This window comes from Populus alba, chromosome 17 (genome assembly GCF_005239225.2).
Source record: "Populus alba chromosome 17, ASM523922v2, whole genome shotgun sequence".
In the NCBI taxonomy this organism is placed as follows: domain Eukaryota; kingdom Viridiplantae; phylum Streptophyta; class Magnoliopsida; order Malpighiales; family Salicaceae; genus Populus; species Populus alba.
Window position 1 is genome coordinate 21,398,385 of NC_133300.1, and position 20,093 is coordinate 21,418,477.

The following is a 20,093-nucleotide window of genomic DNA, read 5'->3' on the forward strand; positions in this document are numbered from 1 at the left end:
CAACAACATTAGATGCTTTCTGTGATGCAGATTGGGCTGAGAATTCTGATGATAGAAAATCTACAAGTGGTTATGTTGTGTTTCTAGGCCAAAATCTCATATCCTGGAGTGCAAAGAAACAAAGTATTGTGTCTAAATCCAGTACTGAGGCTGAATATCGATCCATGGCTCTTGTCACTGCTGAACTTTATTGGCTTCGAATGTTATTGCGAGATCTTGGTATTTCATTATCATCACCTCCTACACTATGGTGTGATAATGTAGGTGCAATATCTCTTGCCTCTAATCCTGTTTTTCATGCCAGAACGAAGCATATAGAGGTGGATTATCACTTCATCCATGAAAAAGTTCTTAATAAGGATATCGTGGTACGACATATTTCAACACATGATCAAATTGCAGATGTCTTCACCAAAGGCCATACTACAACAAGGTTTATGTTTTTACGGTCCAAATTGATGGTGATTCCTATCCCCATCAGTTTGCAGGGGAATGTTAAGCATAAGAAGATAACAGACAATGAAGACTAAGGAGTTACAGTTACAAAGATTCAAACTTTCAACTTTGTAACTGACAGACATTGAAGACTAAGAAGAGAGTTACAATTACAAAGATGATATTCTACTGCATTGATGAACCTACATTAATCATGATTTCAAAATTGAAATTATATTTGTAATAATATTTCGTAACTGATTAGTTTAGAATGTATATATATATGTGAGCTTCTGTTGCACTATAACTAATTACTAAGAAAAATACATACAGACTACATTTTCTCTATTCTCTGTTTCTCTTTCTTTCTGTCGTGCTTATTCTTTTCTCCTGACAAAATTTTTTTTAGACAAATCAGATAATAAACTAATTTTGGCACTCCTTTCACCTTGTCGAACAAACGCAGCAGAAGGATTCCTTTAATAAGTTGGCATTCCTTTTGACAAATCAATTAATTCAATTATATGAAATCAACTTCATTAATTAGTACTATCAAAGATTTGGTTCATACATACCTATGATTAATGAATTTGATGAGGAAAGAATGGGGGATATGCTGTAATATATTGTATATAGTAGTAGATGTAAGAAAAAGAAATAATTACAGGCTAGGAAAAATACATATAATGCTGAACAAAATTATACATAAATAAATGAAATTTCACTCCAAACAATTATTACAACGATTCTGAGTCGAGATGATGGCGGCTTGTCAAACGAATTTGGAAACCATTAACCAAGCGAGCTGATGGAAAGAAGGACATCCTATCTTCCTTTAGCTGCGTCCATCTGTTCATCCCTCCATTTCAAAGTTGTAGACACAAATACCAATTGTAATTAAGTTCAATGACATTTCTTTTTCATGCTAAGATTAATTTCAAAAAAAGAGGGAGGAATCACGTACGTAAATGTAGTAACAAAGTAGTGAAGAAAGATGGCAATTTGGAGACGAGACAACTCTGCTCCTGGACAAAACCGAGCACCTCCTCCAAAGGGACAGTAGAATGGGCTACTTCTCCAATTTCTCTTTTCCTTTTTAATTAATTAATTGTTCAACGTCGAAGAGATCAAGTAATTAATCAAAAACAACGTTTTGAGTAGTAATTATGCGATATGAAATATATCAAATTCTCTACTACTGATGTGAAATGAAGATGAACATATGCAAGTAAAAAATAATAATGAAGTAGTACTTGATTTTCAGGCTCCATCCATCTCCAAGGATTGAAGGTGCTAGCTCCCTTGTACAAATTTTCATCCAGGTGAACCGCTGAAAGAAATGGAACCACAAAGCACCCCTTCGGAATTACATAATCTGCAATCAAATTGTAACACATGAATTAATGACATTCCAGTCCAGTAGTGTGTGTTTTGTGGTAGCTTTTTGCTTTTGCGGTTTGAGAAAAGCTAGTTTTAAAAAGACTTGTCTTTTTAAAACCAAGTTTTTACCATAATTTGTATGAGATGAAAACCAAAACAACTTTTAAAGTAATGGTAGAGCTTAGTATATGTACCTTGGTATACCACATCTTGCTTTGCCTCCCTCATCAGCCATATCGCAATCCCCCCGAGTCGAAGCGTTTCATCAATAACCTATTTAATTTGTGCCAGCAACAGAATAATCCAATAAATAAATAGATCTGATACAGTTTATCAGACCCAACTGCATGTGACTGGTGGAAGAAATTAATTAGGTAGGATAGCAGGGGATTAATTAAGGACACTTATAATACGCATCACTTACACACTGAGTAAAAGACATTGCTTTGTAATCTTGCCATGTTAGCATTCCATCTCCACCAGAAGTACTCCTTATACTATCTTGTTCATCCTGTTTATAAAATTAAGTAACAACAAATTTATCCCACCAGATGAAGATGATGGATGATATAGATGACGTAGTATATTGGATACAATGAACAATTGCTTGAAGGAGGTGTGGAGATTAATACTAATAATTATTAAGCAGAAAATTAATTAATATATAGCTAAGAAGGTAGTACCAGTAGTTGCTGCATTGCTTTTGGACACCGGGTGAGGAAATAAACAGCAAAAAGCATGGTTTTAGCTGTTGTTTCATTCCCAGCAAAAAGGAGATTGATAATAAAGTCTGCTACTGCATTATCAGGCAAACTTTCTTCCTCTAATAGCCTTCCAAGCACCCCACTACCACCTTCTGATGAGTCTTCTTGCCCGAGCTTCTCTATTGTCTTGTTTATCTTTCCTATAATTTTCTCCCTTGCCTACCAAGCCATGACACATGTACTCTCCACATCACTAACAATACATATATTATATAATATGATACTCCATAAACTCAACATTTCAGAGTTTACCTTCATGGCAGTGTGGTAGGCGAAACCAGGAATATTTATGGGAAGAGATAGACAACCATCGACAAAGTCAGAGAAGAAGTGAGCCATCTCGTTAATTTCTGTCTCACTTGATGCCCCAAGTAGTTGATTCACCATCAGATTAATAGCTACCTGAACAATAATAAATCATTAACCAGTATCAATATTGATACAACATGTAATCAATCCAATGATCACGATGGCCTAAATTTTCCTTAATTCTAATAGTCAAGTGTTACTATATATATAGAGAGAGTACTAGAGCAATACTCGCCTTTCTGCAAACATCTTGGAGAAGAATGACTTGGTTGTTGTCAAGTTTGTTCAAAGTTTGAAGCATAATCAATTGAATATCATCCAAGAAATGGAACTTGAGCTTCTCTAGACGCATCATATTAGATGCAATTCCATGAAGTTTTCGTTGTTGCTCTCCGTGGACTGTGATCACCCCATTTTTCCCAACCAAATCTCTAAAAGATTTTGGATAACTTGATTGAAACAATTTTCCTTCATTTTGCATTATAAACCGGTTAAAGGTCGGGTCTGCTGATACCACAGCCCATTTTCCGAGCAAACTGCATGAGAATATCTTACCAAACCTGTTCATGTTAACTATATTTCAAGAGCATGCCTTCATAATTAATGTAAAACAAGGAGTAAACTTTCCCTAAATGACAATCGATATATGGTAATTAAGAATAGAAGATTGTACCTATTGACTTGTTGGTGAACAAATTGAGGGGGATGAGAACCAGCAACAGCATTGAACCAGTTGAAGCTATCACCAATTAATGGCCAGCCTCTACTACCTGGTGGCAATTTGTACCTTGTCTTTTCCTTGCTCTTCTTCTTGCATACAAGCAATTGTACAAGAAAAACAATGAATAAGATGGACGAGATCACAAGTGTTGCCGAATAAATTTCTCTCATTTTCTGTGAAGGTTATGGAATTTCCTTGAAGAAGAGGCCGGAGGGAGGGAGGGAGAGGGTCTCCGAAACCTGCCAGAGTAATCTAAATACCAGTTATATTTCTAGTAAGGTAATTAAAGTTGATAATCGCTTCTTATAAAGATTCGTTGACCTTAGTTTTGAAGACATGGTGTAGCCACGTTGGTTGAGTAAACATAACGTTTTGCATGTAATAAACTATGATATAAGCAATTCTGTTGTTAGCTCGTTACCATTAGATTTTTAATATGTATATATATATATATATATATATGCTTAGGACACAATTATTGTCGAGTAGCAAACTTTCATTCCCCAGCTACAACTTACAACGTCGATCCCCTGGAGAAAGAGACGAGGGATTATTGATTCAAGTGGGGAGAAAAAGGAAAACATTGCTTCATCCAGCAGCACTATAGTGGTCAGGTGGGTGCTTTTAAAGCTCTACACGTGCTGTGCTCAGCTGCAAAAGCAGAACCCTAAATGAGTGACCTTCAAGTTGGTAATGAAGATACATGCTAATAATCCAGTCAATGACCTTAATTTAAATTACATCTTAATTAATGATTACCTCTCAAACTTTGACCTGCTGCATTAATTATTGTTTATTAGGGGGGAAAAGGGTAAACTCAATCATGTAATTAGTAGTGTCTGTCTGTTAATTACCATCATGAGTGAAACAGGGAGAGCCACTTTGTCAAGTTGAGAGCTCGAGATTTATAATAATTAAACAGCTTCGAGCATTGTACCACAGGTCTCGAGACTACTTTCAGCCTCTTATGTTGCTGCAACTTGGTTTGTGTTTTAACACAGAAAGAAAAATAATATAGAGAAGTCAAAAAAGATTTTTTTTTTTTTGTTAAAAAATCAAGGATAAAACACATATAATAAATTTTGTTAAGGATTTTTTTTTAAATGATTTTTTTAAACATTACTTTTTAAGTTTTTTTTATATTTGTTTACTATTAGAAAAGTTGGTTAATAAAAAAAAAATTTCAGTTAAAAAAAAAATTTGACTTGGTTTTCAAAACATTATTTTTTAAAATATTTTTCTAAAGATATTGTTATTTGTATTGGGTCCTCACTTTTTTAATTTTTTATATTTTATTTTATTGTTTTTCAATTTCATCACTTTAAAATTTGAATTTTATACAAATTTTGATTCTAATTTTTTTATTATTATTTATTTTTATCTCATTATTTTTTTAATTGAGATTTTTATTTATAAGATTTGATTTTTTTTTAATTTTCAATAACATAGCTAAATACTAAAATATATTTTTTAACTAATTTTTTATAATACTATTAAACATTGAAAAATAATTTATTTTTAAAATTTTATTTTTATAAAAATAATTTTTTTAAAAAGAATATATTGCGTTGCTTTAGTAAGAATAATTATTATGGAACCACAAAACCAGTCAAATTATAAGATGCAAAGACAATTGAACGGTTGGAATTGATGGAATCCTGTCCTGTCCAAGAATCAAGCCCCTGATTTTCTGCCGCATTCTTTAACCAAATACACAGTCAGCATGTATATATTCAATCTTATTCAAGCAAGCTAGGGTTAATGCGCTTTTTATTATATGCCAGCAACAACCAGCTAGCTTTAAAGTGATTTACAAGCCCACCGACCCTCCCATCCAACAACTATGCTCACGGGATGGATTAGTTTATGTCATTTCTAAGGTTTCCCTTGAAATATTTTATTAAGAACATTCCTCGCTACAAAGAGAAAATAGGATGGGAAGATCAAATGGCTTTTTGAAATCCATAATGAGATTATAAATTTCTTAGATAGGAAGTTTTTCTTTGGTCTGGATGATTAGTAAATATACATTACTTTGAAATTTATTGATTATCTAGTTCAAGTTATTTAAATTTGATATATTCATTAAATTTATATTACCTTAAACTTGATTAACTTGTTAAATCTAAATTTTTGAATTTAAAATGTTTATCAAATTCATTTTATTTAAGAATTTTTTATATAAATAAAAATGTTAATAAAATATTAACTCATCAGTTGCCCCCAAAGCTTTTAATGCATAATCTTGCATTAAAGACTTGAGAGAGACAATCAGTCAAAATATATATATATTTTTTTAAAGACGATAAGGCTTTTATAGATCTAAAATGATTTTTAGAGAAAGAAAAAGGGATTTTGAGAAGATCGCACAACAACGCAAAAAAATATTACATGCTATTGGTTCTCCTAGGTCCATTTCCATGATATCATTGTATTTTTAGAATCTTTTTCTAAAATATCGATGTATTGTCTCTAAAAAAAATATTTATTTAAATATTAAAAAAAGTATCAACTATCCATTACTTTAACATGGAAAAATGAATATAATTACTAAAATTAAAAGATTAACTGATTATTTAAAACAAAACTTATTCTCATATCACTTGAATTTTTTGTTACATCTTCAATTTTAATATACACTCCTTTTTTTAACTAAGAATTTATTCTCTCATTTGTTAACATACAAAACATCCTTATAAACTACTTCTTTTATATATTTAAAGATTACTCCCGTAAAAACTCTTAATTATTTTTTAGCCGTAGATCAAATACAACGTCCCAAATTGTAAATAACGAAAAATGAACCCTTAATCTTCATCCAAAACATAAAGACATCACGAATTGAAAAATCTCAAAATCTCAGGGGCAACCTAAAGACCACATTGCAACCCGATTCATTCTGTTGTAATATTCTCCTTGATTTTGATATTTTTTTTACTAGCAAAAGATCCCTTTGTTTTGATTTAATTTTAACTGAGTTTAGCCTTTCATGTTTCAATATTTTATACTTTTCTTGTTGAGCCTTTGCAAGAAATTATAAATGAACTCGGCTTTATATGTTTCTTAAATTTCATATATATTCCATATTCTTTTTCATTTTCAACTGAAATAACTTTCAAGAACAATCTTTTGATATATTTTTAAAATTAATCATGTCAAACAATTAATGGAAATGATTGATCCTTTTGGAAGGAAAATGAAACTCAGATGTTAACAATAACAGGAAAGAATTTGTTGTTAATTTTGCGAAGGAAGGCAGTCAGAAGGAGCCGATTGACAAATGAATGAAACATGAATGGGTCTATCAGTAAACAACAAATTCTAGTGAAGAAACTGATAGATGAGGGACAAAGATGAAAATGATAATGAAATTAAGACATCAAACAGTGGAGGAGTCGCAGAAGAAATAAGAATTTTGGAGTTTTAAGACATCAACTCATCTTATCAACAAGACAAGACTAGAGAAAGGAAAGTGCTTGCTAAAAAAAAATGGCTGTCTCCGTCTCTGTTAACATGGTAACAGCTTTTCCCCTAAACCACTTCTTCTTCTACGTGGTTCGTTATATATGAAAATATGTAGAACTAATAACTCTGATTGATTGTATTGTCTGAAATGAAGGGAAACATACACATACAGTGGAGTATGCAGAAGCTAAGAAGAGAAACCCAGTTCCCATCATGGCTGAATACAAGTAGCAGAAAAAAATAATAAGCATTAAAGTTTCTTGTCTTTTCAACCCCACCAATGAACCCCTCCTCAAAGATGCTCACAAGGTACTTGCTACTTTGTCTTCTACTTCATCCCCTCCTGCTTTTTATATTCAAGTAACATTTTTTTTTTATGGGATTGATATGGGACTTGCTTTCCTTCAATGGTTTTTCACTTTCAAATTTTATGGGGTTATTTTGAGGTCTGCTTGAAGGGTTCTTGAATTGGGTACCCTTCAGCAGCTTATTGAAACGCGCAAAAGACAAGATGTTAGAGAAGCAATTAGTTTTTGTGTTAAAGAAAAAGAGTAGGAAATAAGCTTACTTTTTGTCTGCAGAAATGTTTTCTTGGAAATAGTGAATGTCCAATTAGAAATTTAGAATCCGCCCATTGTTTTAAAGCGTAGTGATAGATAAGATAAGAAGGCTAACAAAGAAGATGAAAGGGTGATGGATGCTTTGTGCCGTATGGTATGTACTGTGACTAAATATTAAACACGCATTAAAAATTATAAAATAAAATAATTTAAAAATTTTGAGATTTTTGTTAGATAGATTTAGAGTTGTTTATAAGTTTATTATTTAAAAATTTGATTTTTTTTTAATTTTGAATAATTTTTTAAAAACTATGTTGTCATAAATTACAAATCATCTAATTATCTAGTGTTCGGTCTCTAATGTTAATCACAAGAACTCTTGAAAATCTTCTAAATCTCTATTTTAAAGAGAGAGATAGATTGTTATGTTAACTTTAATATTGTATTTTTAAGTAGCATTTTTGTCTAATAAATAACCATTTTATATAAGAGGCATAACTTATTATTTATAGGGGAATCATAAAAACCATATAAAATGATAAAATATCAATTTGACTCTTGAATAATATTCATATATTCATGATAATTTTATAAATTAACTCAATCAAGTTTTTATTTAATTTTTCTAGATCTAGAAATATAATCTCTATATTAATTATATTCAAATTCTTTAATTTCTAAAATATATTTTTATCAAGTCATACTTAATTAAATTATTCCTACTTTATTTTCAACTAATGGTTTTTAATGTATATGATTTTATTAGATTCCTGGTATGTTTAATGTAGTATATATAAATTGATAAAGTTTAACCATAACACAAATGAGAAATGGTTAAAGTTGAGGGATTCAGATAGTTAAAGTTTTACATAATTATAACTATTAGGAGGAGGAGCGTAAGCAACGTCATAACAATATGATCATGAAGCTTGAGTTCCAAGTTTAAAAACAAAAATACTTAACAACAACTTAGGAAAGAAAGATTAAAAGTGAACAGGGTGAACAAGCACAGCATGACTTGGTTGAGGGTGCTGAACAATCGGGCCCTCCACTATCTGACAACCTTCACATTCTTGCTCTAAAACTGCATTACAAATTAAAACAATAGATGTATGATAATCTTTTTAGTAATATAGTTTATGCCCACAACTGATTTTATGTCTACTCTTGAGATTATTAATCAGAGGGAGCATGCATACCAGCATCAGGACGCATCAGAACACAGTTCTTGACCTGGATAACATCAACAGGGTCGATTTCCACTTCAGCGAAGAACAACTCCTCTGGATGATGCTCTTCTTGTTGGGCGTTAAAGGTGAGATGACACCAGTTACGGTCGCGCTGGAATGGCATTCCTTGCAGGTCGGTCACAGAATCATGGCTTCAGAACACCTTTCCGGCCTTGATGCATGCTCTTTAACGTAAAAGCAGTCTGATAAATTTAAAATAATATTTTAAAAACAAAAAAACTAGAGTTTGAAAGCTTCAAAAGAAAACAAGAATGGAGGGAAAACAAACCCGATGTCGAGAATTGAAGTGGCCCAATGCAACTTCCGCGAATTGTTCAAATGGTGGAAATTCAAAATCCATATCAGGAAGGTCTAGCGAACTCCCACTAAAAAAAACCATGCATTTTGATAAAAAAAATCTATATATATATATATATATATATATATATATATATATATATTTTTTTTATAAAAAAAATGAAATAAGAGTGTTTTGATCTCTATGTGAAAAGAAATATTATTTCTAAAGAAACTTGGAAATCGTTGGTAGCATAAAAATAAATAAATAAATAAATAAACAGGCTAGCTAGATACTCAGAGCTAGTGCTAATATGGCATCGTGTTTTTATTTTTTTAAAATAAAGAAATAATTAAAAAAAAAAAAGAAACAGAGAAAAAAAATAACCTGGAAAATATATGGGCTGCCAGTACTCTCACCACCATCTTCGGTTGATCGGTCCATGACTCTTAAAAATAGTTGATGTTGAGCAACAAGAGTAAAATAGATTGGTCAAACAAGATCGAAACTAGCTAGTAATTGTCATTATACGTGTTTTTTCAAATGCATTTACTTAACTCAAAGAAATCCATAATTTATATTTTCCTTTTATCCATGGTCTCAAATAAAACTCATTAATATATTATCACACGAATTCATTAATTTATATGAACTCGAAAGTTGATTACCCGATCGATCCCAGGTCCTTTTTAATATTATTCTCACTTAATTCATCATGTATCGTAGAGACTAAAATAATTTTATTTAACTTTTTTTTCTTGTGTTTTAATGAAATCTTCAAGAGTAGATTATGCCTATATATAAATATACTTAATGAAAAGAAAAAAAAAACAAATTATTACATTAATTTCAAGTAAAGTATTTTTTTTTAAATTTTTTCTTGCAAACTTAAAGTCGAGTTGGTTTGATATTTCAAATTTAAGTACATGTTTTATGGACAAGTAATTTAACGAATCATTACCCATTCAAATACCAAAAATCTATATACCATAAATCATTAATTATTATGAATATTTTAGTATTAATACATGTTGCAATTTCTTTATTATTAAGCGTGCGTATGTATTAAAAACTCAAAGAGTAGATATATAGGAATAATGATATCAATCTCCAGTTGGAAAATTAAATTCTTATATTTGTTCATTAACTGATGGCGTTCAAGAACCTATTAGTATACGCAAAATCTAGGTTATTGCAAGCAAACAAAACCATAAATGGAGAAGTATAAGAGGTTCTTAGAGTATCTCTAATGAAGAAGCTAAATGAAAAGTTAAAAATAGAAAAACTAATATTTTAGTTTTTTTTTTTTGTTTTGCATACTTCAAGGGGAAAGTCAAACAAAATGCTAAAATGTTCTTTTTCTTTCCACAAATGTTATTTTTACATATCTCTCCAAAAAGCCAAAATCAACAAAGTATGGAGACTACCAAAAAAATAAACCAATTAAATATAGTCATGTGAAAAAAAAATAACATCAAATTTATTAAAAAATAATAAAAACACTTATTTTTTTCATTTTAATATAAATGGCTCTTCAAATGGTTTTTTTTCATTGAAATAGATATGGTAAGAAAAAGCTATATTTATACTATTTAAAATGCTATTTTATTAATTTAATTTTTTAAAATAATATTTTGCATTGGAAAATGCTCATACAAATATATAAAAGAAAAGAAAGAAGATAAACCTGGAACAGATCGTTTTATATAGCGGTGGTTAATTTAGTGCCAATAAAAACAGATAATAAGAAGCTAATGGACTACTTCTGATGATGAAAACCTAAAGGAGGAGAGGAGAGGATTAAAAACAAGTTCTTCATTGCTTTTGCATGGGTGAGAATATGCATGACTGTTATGATCGAATATAAATGTCTTCGAGAAGAATAAAACAAGTTTTTCATTACATTTGCATGCATGGGCTCCGTATACATAACTGTTTTATTTTTTTTTGAAATGTGATTTTTTACCCATCCAGAGAGCAGCATAGTTTCAAAACCCGATTTCATGGTTTGGGATAGGATCCGGGTTTCATCGGATCATTGTTTTTCTCTTCTTGACATGTTCTCAAGTAGAAGAAATTTAACCTGGAGAAGCGAGAGCAAAAGGTAGGAAAACGAGGGAGCATAAGCAGCAGGGAACGCTGCTGCGTATTTCCAAGTGCCTTTGCCTTGATCATCTTCTCTTGAATCATCCTTTCTTTCTACTTTAACAGCAACTACGGAGGCTGCTTCTTCTTCGTCAATGATATATTTTCTCTGTTAAGTTCCATTTTTTATGCAGCCTCGTGGTGTTCCAGTGGAGCAAGTAACAAACACTACAACAAGTGAGGAGTCCATTTCATAATGAAATAAATGGATGGATTTTTTCTTACTTTCTTGTGTAAAGAAAAGAATGATCAAAGTCATTGAAAATTGAATGTTTGAAGAACATTTTGAGCTATTTGAAAATCGTTCCTTTCAACCGTGAGAGATGATGCCGTTTTAGTGGGAAGCCGCCGTAATAAAACGACGTCGTTCCTATATTAAGAAGCCCCGGTCCGTACCTTTTCCTTCTGTTTACATGGCAAGACTCGATTGGCTCGTAAACCGGGCCTAAATATAACTATGAATTGTTTTTTTTTTTTTTTTTTTATATAAAAAAACGAAAGCCAATCCCTAAAAACCCAGCAAAATCTCTCTCTCTCTCTCTCTCTCTGCCTCCTCCTCCTTCAATCTTCACCTAGACAGTGTTGACGGCATCTCCCCATTCGTGAAAAATCAAGCAATTCTCTCTCAATTTGTTTCTTACTGGCTTACGTAACTTTGTGGGACGATTTCGTGGAGCGATCCGTGCTGCCGATTCCAATTCTGTACGTTACTTTCTCCCTACTTTTTTCTTTTCTTTAAATTGCCTTCTGTTTGGTTGCGTAGAAGAAAATTAGAGGAAACAGAGCCAATTTCTATTCCCATTTCATGATTTCCGTCTTGGGCTTGTATTAGTAACGCATCGTAGTAGTGTAGTCTAGGAAGAAGACGTTTTTTTTTTTATTATTTTCCTAGGACCGAGTTATTTAATTCTATTTTCTCCTTTATTTAACAAATTTTACGCATTTTCTGTAACATATCCGTTCTTTTTATTCTTAAAAAAACAAGATAATTGTTTGGGAGTTATAACAACTATTATGAATTGATTTGATTTCAGGTTTTTGTAAAATCATTTCTTTTTTAGTTTTCGTCTCTTTACATGTAAAGCCTTAAATATTGTTTTCTGATGCTGAAAGGAAAGAAGGAATTTAAGGTTTTTTTTTTTTTTTTTCAAGTAAGAGGCCATTTACTATGCTGCATATAATTTGTACAGTTAATATCCGTCTTGAATATATTGGATCAAATCAATACCTTTAGTTTTAGTTTCAATAAAGGGATTGATTTGATTCAATTTACATAGAGGATTTGATATCAAATGTAAAAATAGAAGGATCTTGCTTGGTTTTTTGTTTGCCTGTGCATGATTGTGGGATCTCACTGTATCCAATGTTGTGGGTGCATTGAAAAGATCACACATATTTTTTCAACTGTAAGAACAAAATATTATTGGTACTTAGTAATGTTAAAAATGATCTCATACATCTTTAATCTAAGTTTCATACTTGTATTGTTGGTACTTCCAGATTCACATATATTAAATGCATGTCACAAGGGTTTTTTACTTGAAAATGCATCAAAATGATTCTTTTTTTTTTCAGATTTTTTTTTCATTTTTGAAATCAGCTAGTCAAAATCACGAAAAACAGCATCAATTTGATGTTTTTTCAAAGTAAGCATACTTTTAAAAAGCACCCAAAAGTAGTAGTTACCGCATTCCCAAATGGGTTCTAAAACTTGAATTGAAAACAAGATGCAATATAGAATGGAAATACCAATAATTTTGTCCCCTTCAAGTAAGATAGTACTTTACTGTTAGTGAATTTGCACTCACATGACTATACAGCCAATGCATAATTTGAGAAAAGTTGGTCTAATATAAAAGGGAATATTCCATAAAGGTTTTAAATCATAGGTTAATTCATGAAAATAAATTTTTTATATTTTTTTAAAATGTAAAAGAATGGGTAAGCCATGATAAATAAAATTTTTATACATGACTAAATAAAGTTGTTCATTACTAATATAAATAAGTTCTGTTGGGTCACAATATTTTTATTTTTTTAGGTAAATAAAGCTATTTTAGAAGAAATTTAAAATTTAGCTATATACGTGGGTGTCAAATATTGGAGTAAACTAATTTTATTTATTTTACTAGTTGGTCTCTCTGCTTTCTTTCCCCCTCAAAATGGCAACACCACCTGTACTACCGCATCCCCCAACTAACTTCGAAGCAAATCCTCCTCCAATGGGGCCAACACCGCCGCAGCAGCCACCAGGAACAGACATGACAGGGATATGCTTTAGGGACCAGCTTTGGCTAAACACATATCCTCTCGATCGAAACTTAGTCTTTGATTACTTTGCTTTGTCCCCTTTCTATGATTGGACTTGTAATAACGAGCAGCTTCGTTCGCAATCCATTCACCCCCTTGATCACTCCCACTTATTGTAAGTACTTATAATTTAATTGGGTATTGTTGATTTTCATATTTTAGTGTGTAGATTTTGCTAATTTGGATGAATGAACTCGCTATTTTTTTTTTGTAAGGAAGATGACAGGCACAGAGTATATGTTGAGTGAAGTGATGGAGCCACATTTGTTTGTTTTTCGAAAACAGAAGAGGGATAGTGCAGAGAAAGTTACCCCAATGTTGACTTATTATGTGTTGGATGGGTCAATATACCAAGCACCACAGCTTTGCAGTGTGTTTGCAGCTCGAGTTGTAAGTCTTTTTGTGTTAGTTTTCTTTTGGGTGTTTGTGATTTTCCCACAATAACATTACCATTAGCTCATTCATGATTGATTTAAATAGGATTTGCATATTAAACATGGTTATAGGAATAATTTCTTGAAAGAAAAGACGATTCCTTTTGGTACAAAGAAGTTTAGAGTTAAATTCATTGCATCCCATGTAGCACATTCAGGGATGAAGTGTTAAAATGAAATAGAATCTGATGTAGGATGTATAGATAATGTTATTCTTTGTGATCCAAGTTTGGCTGGAAAGCATATTCATTGATTGTACTCTCGTCAAATGATTAAAGTATTAATGGTTGGATGAGATAATGTAGCAAGATGATATAATGTTGTTGTTTACACAACATAATCCCGGAGAGTGTTTGGGATTGCATTTTGATCATGTTTTTGAGAAAAATTGAAAAAAAATTTAGCTTCATTTTTTTTTCCCATTTTGATGTGTTGATGTCAAATTTAAAAATAAAATAAAATAAAAAAATATTATTTTAATACATTTTCAAATAAAAAGCACTTTGAAATATAATCTCTACCACATTCCCAAAACACACTTAGTCTTAAGTAAATGTACCCATATGGCAGGGACGGGCTTTGTATTATATATCAAAGGCTTTTGGTACTGCTGCATCAAAGTTGGAGAAGATTGGATACGGTATTGAACTACTACTCACCTTTTCTCTTTTATCTCATAGTGATCAGATTAGTTTTGTTATTGAAGGTTATATATCATGTTTTCAGTTTGAATGAAATGCATCCCTGGGTTGTCTTTTGGAGGGTTATTTTTCCCCCCTAGTAATTGACAGCTTGTTTTGTTTGTTTCAAAATGAAGTTTCAGTGTTGATATTTCACATTATCAGATTTGATGATTTCCATCTGAATAATTTGTGGGTTTTTCACATGAATAAATGAGTTGTGTTTGAAGTAGCATTTTCTATGGAATGACTCTGTTTTTTGCAGCATTATATCTAGTCAGTTTGGTTTGCAAAATTGGTTGCCATTTCCCATTTTCCTATCAATTTTAGTTACCACGGTAGTATTTTCTCATGACACTTGACATTGTTCACTAAATATTCCAATTTGCTGGATGATTGATTAACTAATTTGCAGATTGTTCACCAAAGGTCGATATTTTTCTTATAACACAGCTTATATATCCTAAATTCATTTTCCACATCAATTTTAACCAATTTCTAAAGCATTGTAGATGCATAACCTTTTCCTGCAAAACAATCTGTAATACTGGTCATTTCAACCTGCATTTTCATTTAGAGTTTTTTGCATGGTGCATGAAAGGTCAACCCATACCTTTTGTATCCGTAATGCTCCCTAGACAATGGGAGATGATAGATTTTTTTTATTACAAGTGTTCTCTACTGCGTTTCCCAATACTGACTGGAATTCCATATGAACTTATTTTTTTGGCCTTGGTCTTTTGGCACCCCAAACTCCAAGGATGATGGTGCTGAACAGAAAGCTATTCCTATTTTTTGTGTGTGCTCTTGTGTAATAGGTGTTATTGTGGCCCTTGTTTGACATCATTATCATGTTCGAGTTCATTATTTTAATTCTTATATGATTTCTGATGCAGTTGATTCTGAAAATGAGGGCGCTGCTTCTGAATCAAAGACTGGTAAAGAAATAATTGACTTCAAAGAAGTTAAGCGAATAGATCATATTCTTGCCTCCTTACAGCGCAAGGTAACTTTTGACTTATCTGACCAACATGTGTGGTCCTGTAATAAAAGATAATACGAGTATAGGACAAGAAAATGTCCATTATTGTTAAAAGTTAGCACATCATGGCTTTATGTACAGCCATGATTCTTTGTGATGATTTGCCCCTGACTACTATTGCATCCATAATGATGAAAATGCATGCTTATAAAGCTTTTATTTTCAAGGCGTTCTTGTTGTTATTTGTTGTTTACTTCCTTGTCAAATCACCCATCATCAGATATGAGGGTTGTGAAATGATATTAGATGCCAATTGATGATTTCTTTCTTTCCTTTTATTTTCTTTGCAGTTACCACCAGCCCCTCCACCACCATCTTTTCCTGAAGGCTATGTACCCCAACCAACTACAGAAGAAGAGAAAGGCCCCGAAACCCAACAAGGAGGAGAGCCACAACTTCCTCCTGTTGATCCGATAATTGATCAAGGTCCTGCCAAAAGAATGAAATTCTGAAAGTGGTCTTTTCTTTATTTCAGCAGATAATCAAGTAATGTAGAGAGCAGAAGCCATCACGTCGAAGATGATAGGAGATGTCTTCAGTGGAAGAAGCTTTCCAATCATCTCTATACCTTTCAATCTGATCTGACATGCCATTTGGATCGTAAGTTACTGTTTAACAACATAACATAATACTAATTATGTAATTTGAGTATACTGTTTAAATTCAAGCCAGTTTCCCTCGCTATACATAATAAAACTAAGGTTTCCTCAAATTCTGGGTTGGCTAAAAGAAACGTTCTTCCCGTGGTAGAGGGGTGTATAACAGTACCACAAAGGTGGTCCGGTGGTATATAACTTACTGAAGCGAATGAATTTTAGTTACGGTATGAGAACAAGTAGATGTGAGCATGTTGCTGGGGATTAACATCACTCGTCAGGGCCGAGCGTGTTTGGATGTTGCACTAGCAGATGCTCGCCATGTTGTGGACAAATTTTTCTTGTCCAAAGCAAGTTACAGTGTGCTGTGATGCCAGGGTTAAAAAAAAATCCATTTTGCAATTATTATTTTTTTTAAAAAAAAAAAAACCAAGGTTGTCAATTCCGTTCCGTTTCGCCTGGAATGACCGAAACATTTCATACCAATTCAAAAAACAGAACAAATTTTATCTCATTTAAAATCTCGGTCCGTTCTGGATTTATCGGTTAAATTCCACCCGAAACGTTCCGGTTTCATTCCACATGTTCCGTTCCGCTCTTAAAAGCCATTGAATCAAATTGAATATTTCATTAATTAAACCACCCGATTATAAAAAACTCTTTTTTATTACTATTTTCAATAACAATGATATTAATAATAATATTGAAAATTATTATTACTATTTTCATTAACAATGATATTATTTTTTTAAAATTAGATTTATCACTAATATATATGATTTATATTCATGTTGTTTTTTTTCATGTTTATACTTTGTAGGAATTTGAGCAAAAAACAAGAAGACGCTTTAGATTCCATTAGCTACTTGATAACGTTGACCTAACTTTATATTTAAAATATTTTTGTTAAAATATATTTTACTTTCATAATATTTTGATATTTTGTTTAAGTTGAATTACTTTAAGTTAAAGATCTATTTAATCTTGACTATTTAGAAATATTTTAAATTTTAAAATTATATTTGTTTGACATTATGTTTGTATTGCATAATTTATAATTAATTTATCTTGAATTTGAATTATTTTTGCTGAATATATATATATGAACAGTACAACCCCGAAATGGCACGCCGAAACACTCCGAAACTAAAACATTTCATTCCAACTGAAAAAACGAAACACCTACCAAAATGAAATTGACAACCTTAAAAAAAACACCTCGAAAACATATCAAATAACCTAAAAATAGGTTGGAAAAATGAAAATCAACCTAAGTCAAGATTTACCATCTTGGGCCAAATAAAGGTCAAAGGGCATCCAGTCAAACTCTTTCATTGACAACCACATCAACCTTTATGTTATCAAAATTGATGACAATTGATTGCTTCCCCTCTGCTTATAATTTTTTAAACAACTCTATCTCTTCTCATTCTGACCTTGAACTGAAACACAAAGAAAAGTAACTTTTATATAAAAATGAAATTGCAACTGGTTTGGGCATCTTCTTTGTATATTTTAGAAGAACATTGCCTTAATTTATTGATTCATACTAGTTTTGGTCTATTTCCTTACTCATAATCCTTTTTTATACTTTATTAATAAATAATATAGGGTTTATTTACATCAATAACAAGTTTTGATAGATTTTAATCACATAGTTTTGGTTTTATATTAAAACCTGTTTTGATAAAATTATGATGTTTAAGTAATAATTGAAGTATATGGATGCTAGATTATTGATCCTTGCATGATTTCCAACATATGTGTGCTATTTTTTTTTTTTTTTTACAATATCTGGTCTGTTTTGGGTTTTATGTTGCTAGGTTTAGGTTTATGTTTTGGTATTTTTCATGTTTTTATTTTTTTTTTTTTTTGATCTGTTTTGTTCAAGAATTTTTGAGTTTTTGTGTTTTTTTAGATGTTTAATTTATTTTTTTGGTTTTTGGCTTTATTTTTGGGTTGTTTTTAGGTTAAATCAGGATTTTGAGTTTGGTTTATAATCGAACAAAATATTTTGGGTAAAACTAGTCAGGTAAAAATTAAGTCAAGGGTTTAAGACCTTGTTTGGTTTGCCATGTTTTTTTGTTAAATGTTTTTATTTATTTATTTATTTAAGGGTGTGTTTGATAAAGACCCCTTAAAATATTTTGGTAATTTTATTACAAGGAGAAATGGGGTTTTTTCCATACAAAGCTTAAAAAAATTAAAAATATATATTTTATTTTTTCTTGCATATAGCCAAATTCTATAATTTTCATGCATATTTAATTTTTGTATTTAAAAATTGTATTTTTATCTTACTTTGAAAAAAAAAATACAAGAATCAACAAAGGGTATCATAACTAGTTTATGATTATCCGTTAGAACTTGATTCGCATTTCAAAAACACATAAAAAAATTATTATTTTTTTTTTTATGTTTTTGCATTAAAACGTTTGATTTTAACTTGATAAGATAAAGATCTCTGTATTAAAGATAACTTTTCTTAAACTCTAAATAAATCAAAGGTTAGACAAAATAACATTACCTTAGTTTAAATCAAACAAATAAGTAATGTAGTTTACATCAATTAAGGTTTACTATGGGTTCTAATATCATCTCTTATGCAATCAGTCCCTTTGCCAAAACTCTTAGACTAGTTATGGTTTCTAATAATCAAAATATTAAGTAATGACTCTCATTTCTTCTTTTTTACTTAATAAAGACAAGAACTCCTTGTTCTTTTCACCCATATTATTCTCAATAATCTCGATTCGAGAGGATGATCACCGCGATGCCATACACATGCGATAATTTCCATGTTTGACACACATGATGGTGTTATATTGTTCCAACACCAAAGAAAAACAAGTAAGAGATATGGATGAAGAAATATGAGTCCAAACAATAAACAAAAAGTTTCAAAGTCTACTTACAATAAATGTCTCATCTCGACTATAAACAAACTATCACATCCTTTTTTGCATATACTCCATCCGTATATGTGTTTTTATATACAACTCCATCATAATAAGCTCGTCTCAAGATGTGCAGACTACAAAATAAATCAATACATAAACCTTATCACAAATAATGACCACCAATTAAAAAAAAATTTAAAAATAAAACAAGTTATTACCAAGCACTCGGCATGATTGGTGAAAGGAAGTGACTTGTTAGTATGTTTGTTAATGGAACCACAAGTCTCCTTATTTTTGTTCGAGGACTCACTCCATGAGCGCCTTCTAAAAACAACTAACATGAAGAACTCTAAATATCTATTCTAAGTACTCTCTGTGTTGTGAGAAGGTCTACAATTCTTTCAAACATCAAAGTTATCTTACTCCACATATCTCATATCACATTTATAGGCATCATACAAGAAATCACGTAACCTAATTAAAAAATTCATCAAATTAAAATTTTTTACAAAATAAAGATTATTATTATACAAAAAAACATATATGTCACCCATTAATAGTTATCTAATTGAGTGATTAGATGATGAATATATTTTTTAAAAAATGTATGATACAACATAACAAAAACTCTATTTTAATTTTTTTTAAAAGAAGAAGCTGAAATCAATTTTACGAGTTTATTGAATTATGCTATTAGCCTGCAAGTTGTTAATTAGATTTCATTTTAAACTTGACGGGTTTAATTTCTACTTGAAGAATTTCTACACTTTTGTTGGCTTACGAAAATCTTGAAAGCCTTCCTTGATTAGTGCCTTTAAATGCAAG

At 31.0% G+C, this 20,093-nt stretch overlaps 2 protein-coding genes across 2 annotated transcripts; one reads left to right on the forward strand and one right to left on the reverse strand.

Moving 5' to 3' along the window:
- Nucleotides 1-1,040: 1,040 nt before the first annotated feature.
- Nucleotides 1,041-4,200, reverse strand: LOC118048544 (abietadienol/abietadienal oxidase). Its single transcript, XM_035058300.2, has 9 exons — nucleotides 3,562-4,200; nucleotides 3,124-3,448; nucleotides 2,832-2,981; nucleotides 2,499-2,738; nucleotides 2,240-2,326; nucleotides 2,010-2,088; nucleotides 1,689-1,810; nucleotides 1,400-1,527; nucleotides 1,041-1,284 (listed from the first exon to the last, which is right to left on the reverse strand). Exons 1-9 carry the CDS (start codon nucleotides 3,777-3,779, stop codon nucleotides 1,173-1,175), a joined length of 1,461 nt encoding a protein of 486 aa, XP_034914191.1. The 5' UTR covers nucleotides 3,780-4,200; the 3' UTR covers nucleotides 1,041-1,172.
- A 7,606-nt stretch (nucleotides 4,201-11,806) lies between these two features.
- On the forward strand, nucleotides 11,807-16,484 carry LOC118048550 (mediator of RNA polymerase II transcription subunit 6). Its single transcript, XM_035058314.2, has 6 exons — nucleotides 11,807-12,008; nucleotides 13,439-13,731; nucleotides 13,832-14,006; nucleotides 14,621-14,690; nucleotides 15,627-15,736; nucleotides 16,063-16,484. The coding sequence occupies exons 2-6, from the start codon at nucleotides 13,469-13,471 to the stop codon at nucleotides 16,222-16,224; spliced, it is 780 nt and encodes a 259-aa protein (XP_034914205.1). The 5' UTR covers nucleotides 11,807-12,008; nucleotides 13,439-13,468; the 3' UTR covers nucleotides 16,225-16,484.
- Nucleotides 16,485-20,093: the final 3,609 nt, after the last annotated feature.